The 14,774-nt window shown below is 42.4% G+C and overlaps 1 protein-coding gene across 2 annotated transcripts in view; it reads right to left on the bottom strand.

Annotated features, from left to right (window-relative positions):
• RASSF3 (Ras association domain family member 3) overlaps nt 1–14,774 on the bottom strand; it is a 64,688-nt gene extending 49,914 nt beyond the window's left edge. Inside the window, exons 1-2 of one of the 2 annotated variants that reach the window (XM_083574690.1) lie at nt 14,555–14,774; nt 5,873–5,982 (exon numbers count right to left, since the gene is read on the bottom strand). In XM_083574690.1, coding sequence (XP_083430816.1) covers nt 5,873–5,982; nt 14,555–14,759 — 315 coding nt within the window. In that variant the 5' untranslated portion in view covers nt 14,760–14,774. Of the gene's footprint in view, nt 1–5,872; nt 5,983–8,736; nt 8,850–14,554 lie in introns of those variants that run through there. The other variant, XM_083574691.1, reaches the window with a different exon arrangement.

Below are 14,774 nucleotides of genomic sequence, written 5' to 3'. Positions count from 1 at the left end.
GGAGAAGCCCTAGCTGTGATATGACACTGCTTTAAATATATAATGCAGATGGGGCCAATGTCAAGAGGACCACAGCTTCCCCAGCCCTACTCTATGTGGCTCAATGCATGTTGCTCACACAGCAAACACATCTATCATACAAACTATGAATAATCTCCAACATGGAACAGCCATACAAAGGTCTGAGGAGATTCTGTCATTGCACCACATTTAAGTTTAGTAATGCAAAGCAGTCTGCAAACGAATAAATTTCCAAAACAAAATATGAGTAGGGCATTTTCACAAAAAGGGCAATTGGAGAAAGAGTGTCACAGGGAGATAATTGCTGGAAGTAGCAGCTATAATGAACGTGCCAGATCTAACTATAAAGAGCTGTTGCTAAAAACAGTTCCTTTCTTTTGCCAACCTTTGGGATTTGATAAACCCCAAAACGACAGCCATCTTGTGGCGGGAAACAATCACTGCCTGCAGAAAAGATTTCAGGGACAATGAATCCGTGTATCTGATAGCAACTGGACCGGCCCATAGTCAGACATCTTGTTTTTCAAGGAGTAGGCATTTATTTTAAAATGTGTAATGTACTTCATATAGTAATGTGGTCTAATCATTATTGCTACTTGTATTTAGGTTCCGGTTTTTCAGCATTTGATTTACACGTTTGTTATTAGTCCTCTCACTCCCAAAACTTACCACCACATTTCAGTGCCATTTGCACTCACCTTCCAGAAGTAAGTAGAGTTATCAATTACTGAGAAATTAAACATAATACTGCAGCATGCTTTTGCTGTATCCCCCCCCAGCACCTGCTAAAATCTTTTTTCTTTAGGCAAGGATACCCAGACATGTTATTTTATATGTACATTTGTTTTAAAACAGGTGCAAGGGTTAGGAAATATTTAAATATTAAAGCAGAATACTCAGGAAACAGACCTAGATTATGATGATAATTAAAAAGCATTTCTTTTAAATATCCCAGAAGGGATCAGGGGCCCCTTCAACCATTTCTCCATAAATAATCCTTGATTTAGAATTATTATTATTTGATTGATTTAAGTACAAGAATGCATGTACAGTTGTACCTCAGAAGCTGAACAGAATCCGTTCCAGAAGTGCTTTCAACTTTCAAAACATTTGGAAACTAAGGCGTGGCTTCTGATTGGCAGCAGGAAGCTCCTGCAGCCAATCGGAAGCTGCGGAACCCACGTTGGACATTTGGGTTCCAAAGAACGTTCACAAACCGGAACACTCACTTCCGGGTTTGTGGCACACAGGAGCCAAAACGTTCAACTCGCAAGGTGTTCGACTTCTGAGGTACGACTGTAGTATTTACTCAGCAGCAATATTCAGTGGGGCTTACTCTCAGGTAAGTGGACATAGGATTGCAGATTTATCTACATACTGGACGGGACACATGTGGCTGTAGCTAGAGAGATTTTCTATTTATTTTTGAAACTCAGTACAGTAGTTAAGATTATAGCAAGAACTGCAGACGTGTTAAGGGAAATGCAAGTGCAACACAGAGTGGGGAATTATCAGGAAACGTTCCTTTTGCACAAGCTGCTGTAACCTAACCTATTAGACTCTTTCCATAAAATGCTGACAATGGGATGGGCAGATGCCAACAATTCTTAAGGCTTCAATGGGGCATGGAGAGCCAAGCTCAACTTTCTCCAAATCGTCCAGGCCAGCTGTCAGCAAACCCATCCTTCTGGGTATGGAGAGGAAAGCAAGATCTGCTTTCAGAATGCTGGCGGTCAGCATGAGAGGAAAGCATCCATCTCCAAATTCTGGCCACAATAGATGTTTCACTTAAGAGATGACATTTTTATTACCTATTAACGCATTTATATCCTGCTTTTCAGTCCAGGGACCCTCATAGCAACTTAAAGATAAAGGTAAAGGGACCCCTGACCATTAGGTCCGGTCGTGGCCGACTCTGGGGTTGCGACGCTCATCTCACTTTATTGGCCGAGGGAGCCGGCGTACAGCTTCCAGGTCATGTGGCCAGCATGACTAAGCTGCTTCTGGCAAACCAGAGCAGCACACGGAAACGCTGTTTACCTTCCCGCCGGAGCGGTACCTATTTATCTACTTGTACTTTGACATGCTTTCGAACTGCTAGGTTAGCAGGAGCTGGGACCGAGCAACGGGAGATCACCCCGTCGCGGGGATTTCAACCGCTGACCTTCTGATCAACAAGTCCTAGGCTCTGTGGTTTAACCCACAGCACCACCTGCATCCCTTACTTACTTCTAAATCATCCTAAGCGGTGGGGGAAAGTAGAACTGTATGTCCTTTTGGTTTCAAGAAAGAAGGAATTAAAAAAAAAAGAGGTTTTCAAAGAGCAACCAAATTTGAGATTGTAAAGTGAAGAAACAAAGTCGTATGAGGAGTATGTTTTGGGGTATGTATGAGGAATATCCAGACCTACTTCAGCACTATCTGTGAGAGCTCACATATGCAGAGTTTTTTTTCCAAGCAAGTCATCCCTAATACCTTAGGCTCCAAAAATGTATTGTGACAGAAAAAGGCATCTTCCATATTCCCACTCCCTTTCCTTGTATCTAGTGTGGAATGAATGATCAGCACCTGTTACAGTGGGTCAAAAAAAAAACATTGGCAAACTTTCCCTAACGGGTTCCCAACAGCTGCTAAGCTGACAAGCACAGTATCCAAACAATGACCTCAGCACAGAGCAAAATGTTAATTTCCCACAAATCGTACTTTTCAACAAGCAATATCTATATCTATCATCTATCTATCAATCTTTCTATCTGTCTATCTATCATCTATCATCTATCATCTATCTATCTATCTATCTATCTATCTATCTATCTATCTATCTATCTATCATCTATCTATCATCTATCTATCTATATCTATCTATCTATCTATCTATCTATCTATCTATATCTATCTATCTATCTATCTATCTATCTATCATCTATCTATCTATCTATCTATCTATCTATCTATCTATCTATCTAATCTATCTATCTATCTATTTTAAGGTGCTCCTGCTCATTCCATGGGTGAAAATAATCTCCCCTATTTATAATACTTTAAGGTGGATAATGCAAAAACACACGAACATTTCAAATGAGTCAAAATGTGGGTCCCTCGGCACATGTTCAGACTCTGTTCTTACTCTAAAATAGTTCATAGACACCAAAACCTTCTCAAGAAAACAGTTCTTTAGCATAGCTTCAACACGTAAATCCTTGGAGATTATAAAGGCCCTCCAGTCCAGTGGTTTTCTGCAGGCGTATTCTCCAACATGTCCTTAACACAATAATAGTGCATCAGTTGTGGATTTATACTGGACTGGCCATACATACGCCATTCCATTCTATTAGTTGTTCCATGATGTTTCCCCAATGTTACCTGCATTATTGTGGAACGAAACCTCACTGGAACATTTTTTGTGGTATGAAAGGATTTGGGTTTCAGCAGGAAGCTAGGGGACGTATACCGATTAGAGAAATGAAGCAATTTTCCTACCCCATAACTTTTGCAGGCACAAACAGTACAGAAAACTGGGTGGTGATACCATCATGAGCACAAATAATCAAGAATGCAAAACGAAAAGGCTCTCTGGAGGTGTCCAGAATGGTGTCATCTTGCCTTTCATTGACAGCTGTTTGCTAATGAAATGCCCAGATTGTGTCCATTCTGAGTGTCCTAGGAAATGCATTTTGTACAATGACGCTTGAGGTCTATCCATGATGGATGATCAGGAAGACACACCATTGTTCTTATGCTATGGTAATACCATACTGTCGTACCATCATTGCAGACGGTGTACAGTCACCTGAGTCCATTCTACAGAGGCACGAAAATTGCACCTGCCATGTCAAAACTTCTAACTGACTCTTCTAGGAAACCTGAGCCTTTTTTCAGCAGGGGATGAGCGTGGGTGCCTTTGAAATGTATATTCATGTGAAAGGAGGACTTTAGAAGGGTGGGTTTTGCAAAGGAAGAAGCAGCTGAAGGGGAGAACTATGCAATAAGCTATTTTAAGATGCACCAGGAAAGCTTATAATAGCCAGATACATTGTCTATACATACATAGACCATGTACAGAATAATAATATTATACATCTAAGGCCAAAAAAAGATGGGTATCTTCATGGAACATATCATTGGTATTCTTCAGTTTCAATTACTCAGTGACACTACATATTTTAGCTGCAGTTTCATGCTAAATGATACATAATAAGAATGCATGACAAAAGTGTAAGAAGCTTTTCTTTTTAAAAAAAATGCATTAGTAATTCCTTAGTGGCCAGTGTGGCACGTTTTAAGAAGACATTATTATTTGGTAAGTTAATAAGAAAGGCCTTCCATTCGTATGGCACAATTCACCCTAATTATTTGACAGCATTCCAGCTCTGCCCAAAGCCATGCCCATAAGTTTATTCCCAGCTGTTAATGGCTCTATTGAGTGCATACAAGCCAGAGCAGGGACAGAAGAGAGAGACGGCTTTCACCCGCCACAGAACAAGGCCAAACCACATGAAATGTAGCATTTGTGCATTGTGCACAGCTCACACCCTTTAGCATTTTCATGCGGGGGAAACCCCACACGTATTATAAATAAAACCTTTGAATGATGGTAGTGGGAAATTTGGAATGTAAATACGAGCTGAATCTATAATGAATTTTGCCAGCATAGCTCTAGGACTGTGCCATGCTTGTCTGGGGACCAGTCATAGTTCATACAATATTAGAAGTTCATCTGAAAATTTAGCACATTGATTTGCTTGGGTCTGCATAACAAGAAATAAAAACAATGCACACCCCAGCATAAAACTCAGGAGATTTGGGGGCACCTAATGCTGCTCTAGTAACTGAAGGGAAGCAACTATGGCTTTTATGAGTAGCCTGGTTGGGAGATCATTAGAAGATCTGCAATATTATATTTTTAATATATTAGAAAGTTGGCCCAGGTTGGATACAAAATGAAAAAACTGCACAAAGATGAATGGCTCTTGAGTTGAGTTGAGTTGAGTTGAGTTGCAGTTGAGACAAGATCTGTTTAAAAGTTTTTAAAAAGGATAACATACCCGTTGATTTGGGGAAATACAACTAATCGTGGTTATATAGTGGTTAAATATTTTGAATTTGATATTTGAAAGTGTCTTGTGATTGTTGCAAAAAAACAAAACAAAACAAAACACTGACAATTTGTCCTTTGTAAAGGTAAAGAGACCCCTGACCATTAGGTCCAGTCATGGCCAACTCTGGGGTTGCGGCACTCATCTCGCTTTATTGGCCAAGGAAGCCAGAATACAGCTTCCGGGTCATGTGGCCAGCATGACTAAGCCGCTTCTGGTGAACCAGAGCAGTGCATGGAAACGCTGTTTACCTTCCCGCCGGAGCGGTACCTATTTATCTAATTGCACTTTGACTTGCTTTCAAACTGCTAGGTTGGCAGGAGCTGGGACAGAGCAACGGGAGCTCACCCCGTCACGGGGATTCAAACCACCAACCTTCTGATCAGCAAGTCCTAGGCTCTGTGGTTTAACCCACAGCGCCACCCGTGTCCCTTTGTCCTTTGTAGTTAGGTACAATTAGCAGAGTTTGAAAAATCACAAATGCACCTCTACCCTTCTGCGCTGGAAAATCAAACATGACTGGTAAGGTTCTAGCTTTTTCTTTATCAGCTGGGTCAACTTCTTGACTTCTATCTGTGTTACATTTACCTTAAATGTTTTCTTTAAGGTATTAATGCCTAATTTGTTGACACATGATCCTCTGTATTCACCTAAGAACACAACCTATAAACCGTGGGTCCCTATGACTCCCTCATAGAAGCACTGTTTGATTTGAAGGCAGGTGCCCTTTATGATATGAGAATAAAATTCATTACCTGCCCATCATCAGTGTCATGTCTGGAGCCGCATTCCATCAGTTTTCCATTCTGTGTATAGTCCAGATGTACCAAGTCTTGACAGTGAGAATGGCATGTGTATTTGCAATCTGAAACATAAAAGGCATGACACGATTTAGAAAACATATCAGTGCTGTTCATGTTGCTTTGAATTCATAGAATTGTCAAGATTCCTATCCTGAACAACAGCCTGTGCTCTGATTCTGAAGAGTAAGGGGCAGCCAATTATGTTGGACCAGCAACACTGGACACAGAACAGCCTTAACCAGTCTAGGCCCCAGCATCATAATTAAGCCAGTGCCAAATCCTATTAGATTGGGGACCCTTGACCCAGAAACCCTTGAATTGGGTCTGCATCCTTAGAGTCCGCATCCCTTGAAGAACCAGCTCTCTTCATGCTATGGACCCACAGCCTCATGTTGTCTGGTCAGCATAGGTGATAAGTTTGGAGAGAGTAGTCTAAGACGAGGAGGAATTTTAGGCTCCAAGTCAGAGACCTGCCCCTTTAAGGCCTTCTGCTCCTCAAGGAAGAGGCATAGAACTGGTTCTGGAGGCATAAAAGTATTTAGTCCAGTCCTAGACTGTGTGGGAACACTTAGCTCACTTGGAGCTTTCTATGGTGCTGAAAGGACCAGTCTACCTTACGCCCCATGGTCCTCTTGCTAAGGTCAGGATAGGACAATAATGCAACCTTATGATTACAGTCTTACAAAATTTTGGGGTCTTGCCAGAGGCTTGTGCCTGTAAATAAATTGTTGTGGGGGGACGCAGACGCCATTCTTGCAGGCAACGTGTCAGTTACCAGTATAAGATTTCTTGTGATCTGAAGTTGCTGGGAGGGAATAGGAACAATAAAGGTAAGCTAGAGGCAGCCTTGAAGGTTTCAAGGCATTTTGTAAGGAAAATATCAAGAGGTTTGAGGCATGTACATTTGGCTCAATGGAACTGGGCTGTTTAAAATATTATGGCAAGAAGGATATAGACTAGGCCACAACCAACTGAAACTCCCAGTCATGTGGAAACTGAAAATCATGCTGAAGCTGCCCAACCTGAGGAAAAGAAAAGCCCTTTAGGAGAGTGACTTTTTGAAGCAGTAGAAATACACCAGCCTAGACATGTGGTCTTCATTGTTGCCTGGGGCAGAGCAAGATCACAAACACTGTAATGATAGCTGGAGATTGTGAATAACCATTGTAAAGCATCCCATTTATTTTGTATTCATTTATTTTTATCATTTGAGCTGACATGTTTTGGGAAGTCAAATTAGAAAGCTGTGATTTGGTTAAACAATATGCAAAGACAGGGTGGCTAATCACGTTAGGAAACTAGTGTTGCTATGGCTGTTTTTATTCTCACCATCAATCTCAATCTGAGTATCTTTGAAGTTGTTCACATAAGAAGCTAATAATTTATTGCTGTTAAAGAGCACTGTGCCTTTTTTTGGGGGGGGGAAATGAGGTGCTGATAATCATATACTGATAAAAGGTCTGTGAGTGCCACTACAAAATGGCTGCAATGGGCGGCAAAAATAGCAAAGCCAGTACTTCTTATGACTGCTGTCATAAAAAACACAACTTTTAAAAAAAAACACCCCAACTTGTATAAATCCAATTTATGCTTTGTGTTCGAATTTTCAGTAGTTGTTTTCCACTGTGTTTACTGGCAACAGTGGACAAAATTTTCTCTGTCAAACAAATTCACACCAGTGATGGAAATCTTAGATACAGGTGGGCCACAAAAATGGCTACGACAGACTGGAAAAGTTCTGGCATATGCCTCTGAATCAAATAAGGGCCAAACCACATGTTACATTAAATTCATTGTGTGGTATTGATTGCTACTATTTATTTCCATTTTAAATAGCAAGTGGGGAGCAATCAGGGTTGAACTGGGAGCTACATTAAGAGTCTTTGCAGTCCCAATAACCCCCACCCCACCCTCCGCTGCTGCTTGGCCTGGCAATTGCAGCTGGGCCCTGAGAGTGGGAACAATGCACAGTTAGTGATGCAGCTATTCTTCTACCCCCATTCCCATTTGTTAGGAGCTTGAGCAAGTCTACAGTGTTTTTGCCAGGATGAGGAACGGCAGCAAAGTGTCTTTGATGAAGCTATAAGAAGGCAGAGAGTGAACAAAATACACATTGCAGGACCTACGTTGTATAGGCCTGTACTAGAACCACAGAGACCATTAAGCTGAGAAAAAGATAGCTGTGTGTGAAAGCCTTTAAATAATTACTCTGCCCACTCCTAGAGTACTTATCAATCTAATACAAAAATTATTTGCTTCTGAAATCAAGCTTTGTCCAGTCTTAATTTCTCATTGTTCTTTTCCTGGTAACATCTGAAAGATGCTGATCTGGAGGATAGCACAGGCTCATGATGGTGTCACTAAAATTTTACCAAATATTTATAAAGGCATTCTGATCAGATTAAAGTTTTCCCTCAGCAATTCAGCTGGTGCTGCACATAACAAATCAGTTCGCTATTTATTTACAGTATTGGCTTGTTTCTAAAAACACATCTGAAAAATACATGAGAAATAGATACAAAACAATATTTTAAGCTTTCCATTTTCAAACGATGAAGGGCTGCATGACAAAACACTACTTTCGATTCTGCCCTAGGGCAGATTAAATTTGTCTTGTTGTTGTTTAATCGTTTAGTCATGTCCGACTCTTCGTGACCCCATGGACCTTATTTATATATATAAAAATTAGAATCCAAGGAGAACTAGCATAACGCTGGCAGCTGAAAAACATACAAATTACTTGTGTTCATGGTAGTTCCTTATATTCTGCTTGCAGGAACAGTCTGATCCTTTCATGGTGTTAAGTTGCCACCTACCTGCTCTCTGCTTTTTCTTCACCTCAAGCTTGATTTTGCTGGATAGTTTGTATATGGCTGTTCCCATCACAGAGCATCTACAAGGCTGTGTAGGCAAGCAGATTAGCAGATGCTCTACAAGCAGACGCAGATAATTGAGCTGTGCTGGATCTCATAAAACAACCAGACTGCTGCTGCTGCTGCTCAAGAGAAGTTTCCATATTCTGCCAGACTTATTTTTCAGCCTTTGTAGCCCTACACGCCGAAACCTTGATTTGAATTAGCTGATTTGACTTTCAAATAAACATTTGTAAATGGAGGCTAAAGTCTGAACAGAACCAAAACAGGGACAAGCACATTGGATTTGGTTTAGGCAGTGCCCCTTTCTTATATCTCTCTTGAATAACATTTCATCTGAAGAAGAAGAAGAAGAAGAGTTTGGATTTGATATCCCGCCTTTCACTCCCTTTAAGGAGTCTCAAAGCGGCTAACATTCTCCTTTCCCTTCCTCCCCCACAACAAACACTCTGTGAGGTGAGTGGGGCTGAGAGACTTCAAAGAAGTGTGACTGGCCCAAGGTCACCCAGCAGCTGCGTGTGGAGGAGCGGAGATGCGAACCCGGTTCCCCAGATTACGAGACTACCGCTCTTAACCACTACACCACACTGGCTCTCACATGTTATATCTGAAGCCATGTTATATCTGCTGCTCAGCTAGACAACTCTGTGCCCCAACAATCATGGAAGGCTTTGCCACCTTCATGAAACGTGACTGGTGCTGTAATTTCTGGCTAGGTTTGTCACTGGTTGGAGCAGACAAAAAGGGGTGCCTAGATTCAGTCACATATTTCACAATGGGGAGGTGACAGCATCAATCATATTCGGCAATGCAGGCATTTTGGTAGTGTGAGTATGGTGCCAATGACCCCCACACACTGACCCTTTGTGAGTGACCCTCAAACCTTCATCTTGTATGCCCAGGATCCAGTCTAAAAGGATGATCAAGGCACCTGGATTTGAAATGTGCAGTCTCAACCTCTGCACATTTACTCAGAAGCAATTCACACTGATGTCAGTAAGATTTACTTACACATACATACACACACATTGGTTGCAGCCTTACAATGCAACCCTATACATGCTTAGTCAGAAGGCCCACTGTCCTTCTGGGGCAAATTTTCAGGCAAGTGAAGATAGCACTGCAGCCTTGAATGGAATTTGTCTCTCAAGAAAACTCAGAGGAGATGACGACATTGAGAATCGCAAAAGAATCTATTATGGCAGCTTTCAGTTTCTACAGTACAGTGGTACCTTGGGTTACATACGCTTCAGTTACATACGCTTCGGGTTACACACTCCACTAAGCCAGAAATAGTACCTCTGGTTAAGAACTTTGCTTCAGGATGAGAATAGAAATCGCGTGGCTGCAACCGGAGGCCCCATTAGCTAAAGTGGTGCTTCAGGTTAAGAACAGTTTCAGGTTAAGTACGGACCTCCGGAACGAATTAAGTACTTAACCCGAGGTACCACTGTATAGGAATGCCTTCAGATTAAGATGCATACATTTTTTTATGGTTAGAAAAAGTAAAGTGAGATTATAATAATCCATTGGGAAAAACGTATTTGCATATGAATGTATACAGTTTTGTACTTGGGGGGGATTTTTAAATATCTATTTAGAATACAGAATGTCTCTTTAGGATCTTTAGGATCTGGATTCTAGAATATCTCATCTTTTTAATGATTTGAAATTTACCTGTGATAAACTAGCAGGACAACTGGGAGGAGGAGGAAGAGTATCCCAGTGTGCGGTGTAGCTGGGACTGGGACACACAAGGACACAAGCTGGGAACGGGGAAGGAGAGGTTGGTGTAGGAAGTACTCATGGGTGATGGAGGATGACAAGGAGATGGGGGTCCAGTGAACAGGAACCAGAGCAGCAGGACCCATCACCAGAGGGGCCCCTATCTCCACAAACATGGCATGCTCTGAGGCGTAGGGAGCAGTGGAACAGAAGCTTTAGGAGGCTAGGGCAGGCAAGGGCCCACAACCCAGCTCCCTAGCTGGCCACTAGCTCTGGGAGGAGGTGTGTGATTCCTCAGCTGGAGTAGACAGGTGAGGGACACCTGCCTCATCAAGCCCAGATGCTGCAATCTGCATGCAAAGTACCAAAAGGAAGCAGAGATGAGGTGCTGGGTCTGCTAAAGTGCCCATGTGGATAGACCTCAGCTTGGATGCTCCTGGACTGTTATGGACTGTGCTTTGGATATGTGGATTGACCCTGGACTGGGGACCTGACAAACTGACTTGCTGCCAGGTAGGCCAGGGCTTGACGACGTTACCTAATAATACTATCTGATACTGTTTTTGCCTGCATAATCTCTACCACCCCTGTTTTTTACATCTCTTACTCCATGCTGGGCTCCTTTACAAGCCACAGCATATAAATTCAATAAATGACTAATGATGACGATGGTAACAACAGCAACAATAACATGCTATGTTCCCAGTAGGATATTCCAGTAGCAATGGGGAAAACCTTTCAAAGACTTAAGGCAGAATTCTCATTGCTCCATATTTCTCTGTATGTGCTTGAATCAGACTTGTGGTGAAGTTATGGTCAAATAGGTTTTGAAAGCTTGGCACATTTTGGATTGTCTCAGATATCACTCTGCTGTGGGTTTTAGTATATTTACTTCAGTGATTATTTACTGACCCCTAGTGCTGAGTGTACAGCATCACAACAACAAAGCGGCATCCCTTGCTGAATTCTGTTTATTAAAATGGGTCTGAAGCACGTCTTAGACTGGCAATCGGATTTAACAGGTTTGCTAAAATAATTTATTTCCCATGTGACTCTTAGGAGATATAAAGCCCCAATGGTCTCTGTGAAACCTGCAGTATTCCTGTAAACAAAATAAATTGCAAGGGCAAACACAGACACACAATAGTGATTAAAACGTCCTGGTTCAGAACTGTCAGCCAGCCCCAAACCTGAGTCCTCTGACACTATATCTCTAGATAGCAAAACAGGGGAAGGGCTCAGAGCTGGGAAAGAAAAAGAGGGTGCACTTTCCCTCCTCTCCCTGCCCTCCAGAGACCTGAACAGCACTTCAAGGCTTGCAGCTATCTGGAAACCTGGAACAAGAATACCCACTGGATGGGGGAGACACTGTAACATTGCAGGTCCCACCTGTGTTGACTGTGTTCAGAGCAACAAACAGAAAAGCTAGATAGAAAAATACTGCATTGGCGCAGTCTTGGAAAAATGTTCATGTCTGCTTAGGGAGAGAATCACACACCGAAGGTAGCCTCGCACTTTGACACTTCAGATTTTCTCTCTGAAAGGTGGCAATTAACACATTTCTAGTTGGGTTTCTTAGTGGAAAAGAGCTCTGGGACTGCGCCACAGTGGCGTGTTTTGCAGAAGCCCTGTCAGAAATGGATGTTGTCTCATTGGCCACTGTGAGAACAGGACGCTGGACTGGGTGAGCCGTGGGCCTGAGCCATGAGGCTCCACCTCCATCATCCTGCCTGAATACTGATGCCCAGCTCTGAGGGCCTCCCCTCACTGTGAGATGTGAAGCTATAGGGAATTGGGCAGAGAGCCTTCTCGATAGTGACCCCTGCCCTGTGGAACGCCCTCCCAGCAGATGTCAAAGAGATAACCTTCTCCCATAGCTTTTACTGCGATTTTAATATTTTGTTGGGAGCCACCTAGAGTGGTTGGGGCAGCCCAGGAATAACAACAACAACTACTACTTAGGGTGTGGCATAATACTTCATACATGCAGTGCCATTTCATAGTGGGAGAAATTGCTTGACACTGTGGGCAGGAGGGGAGAAGATATGAATCCAGTAAATTCTTAAACTCTGGTGACAAACAACTTGGTTTTTCCATTCCATCAGAATCAGGAGAGGCTAAGCAAGTGTTGGACCACTGTCTGGAAGAAGTGATGGGCTGGACAGGGGCCAAGACACTGAGGCTGAATCCTGATAAAATGGAAGTGCTGTGAATGGGTTGTTCCCATGTCCAGGAATTAGGTGGACCTGTTCTGGGAGAGGTTGCTGAAGGAATAGGTTTGTAGTCTGGGAGTAGTTCTGGATTCTAACTTGTCACTGGAGTCTCAAGCGGCTTCTGTGGCTAGGAATATTTTGCCATTCCTGGACTAGGATGGCCTGGCCTCACTTGTCTGTACTCTGGTGACCTCCTGCCTGGATTGCTGCAATGTGATCTCCCTGGGGCTGCCCTTTAAGATGGTCCAGAGGCTGGAGCTAGCACACAATGCAGCTGCTAGACAGATAAGTGGATCAGCCTGATAGAAGCATGTATCACTGGTCCTGAAAGCACTGCAGTGGCTGCCAGGGAGCTACCACAAATCAAAGTGTTATTACTAGCGTGCAAAGCCTAAAAGAGTGCCTTCCCCAATATCAACCAACTCAGGCTCTACGATTGCCATGGGAGGCCCTGTTGGTGCTACTGCTGTTGGTGTCCCTTGGTTGGCATTGACCCAAGACAGGGCCTTCTTGGTGGCTGCTCCCCATTTTTTGAATCCTGCCCCCCTCGGTGAAGGGCATCTGTACTTTTCTTTATGAACTGTCAGAAAGAATTTGAAAACATTCTTGTTTACCCAGGCATTTGATGACTGAGCCTTTCTGCTCCTGCAACTTTGAAATTACTAGCTGTGAAAGTATGTCGTCGTTTGTGAATGTTTTGAATGCATCGCTGTGCTGTTTTTAATTACTCTTGCTTTAATGCTGATGTGTTTCCCACTCTGGGCTCCTTTGGGCTTGATATACGTTTAATACATAAATAAATGGGTTTTCTAAAATTATTAACAATGTGTAAAACATGGTGAGGAAGGCATTTCTCTCCTTCTCTCATGATAGCACCTGGGGTCACCTGGCGGTAGGTTCAGGACAGGCTATGTTGACCAAATGCATAATGAATGATATTGACTCACAAAAGATGTGGTGGTAGCCACAAACTTAGATGGCTCAAGTAAAGGATTAGGCAAACTCGGGAATGGCCATTGCTAGTATAAGCAATGTATCCCTGGTTCTGGTTCCAAGGTGCTGGAAGATATCTTCCTTCCTTCCTTCCTTCCTTCCTTCCTTCCTTCCTTCCTTCCTTCCTTCCTTCCTTCGATATTAGCTTCCAGAAGAATCTTGCTGGCTGCCATGTGAAGCTGAATGCTAGAGCAGATGGCCTTAATCCACCAAAGCAATATTCTAAGAATATATCTCAAAATAATGCATATGATCAGAATTCAGACAGGAGCACGATGAGCCCATGTACCCACTGCTGCTTGGGACAAGTGTTCCCTAAAGAACAGCTTTCAAGTCTCCATTCAAACTCATTGAGGAGCTCTTCGCTTTCTCCCTCTCTGCCATATGTGAAGCAGCAACTTCAGACATCTTGTAAATAAGTATATCTTTTTGCTCAGGCTTTCCCTAATACATAAGATCAGTCCATTTTTCTCTGTATAAATTTGCTGAGCCCGGTTTTTTAATATGCTTTCATGCTATAGCTTTACTTTTGTTTTTTTTTTGTTTTAATGAAATTGTTACGGTGTTCATGTTGTACACTGCTTAGATTTTAAAAAAATATTAAGCTGTTTATTATCTCTCTATCAATGGAAACGTGCTGGTTCGAAGAGTAAAAATCGTAGTAGGCCTGCTCAGACCCTTAGATGTGCTTCAAGCAACTTGACACAGACTAATTTCTTTCTGCTACAACACTCATCACAAAATCACAGGAGAAAAGGTTTTAGTTTTGTTAAGAATACATAACTTCTCAATTTAAGTTCATTGCAGAGAAGAGGAAAAGATAAACTTACCAGAAGATGTGCAAAGAAGCTTGATTTTTCTCCTCCTTGGGCTACCCAGTGATTTGGGGAACCAATAAAAAAACTGTGCTATCCTTCTAATTGTTTTGTTGAAGTCGTTTCTTATTGCCATAGCTAAAGTCAGCCGACTGCTCTTGAGGTAACTGCACAGAAGTGCAGGAAGGAAGGAAAAAGCCTCAAATACCCACAACCCCATAAGATCGCCGTGAAT

Source organism: Podarcis filfolensis (genome assembly GCF_964270895.1).
Source record: "Podarcis filfolensis genome assembly, chromosome: 10".
In the NCBI taxonomy this organism is placed as follows: Eukaryota; Metazoa; Chordata; class Lepidosauria; order Squamata; family Lacertidae; genus Podarcis; species Podarcis filfolensis.
This window is presented reverse-complemented; position numbering and strand designations above follow the sequence as displayed.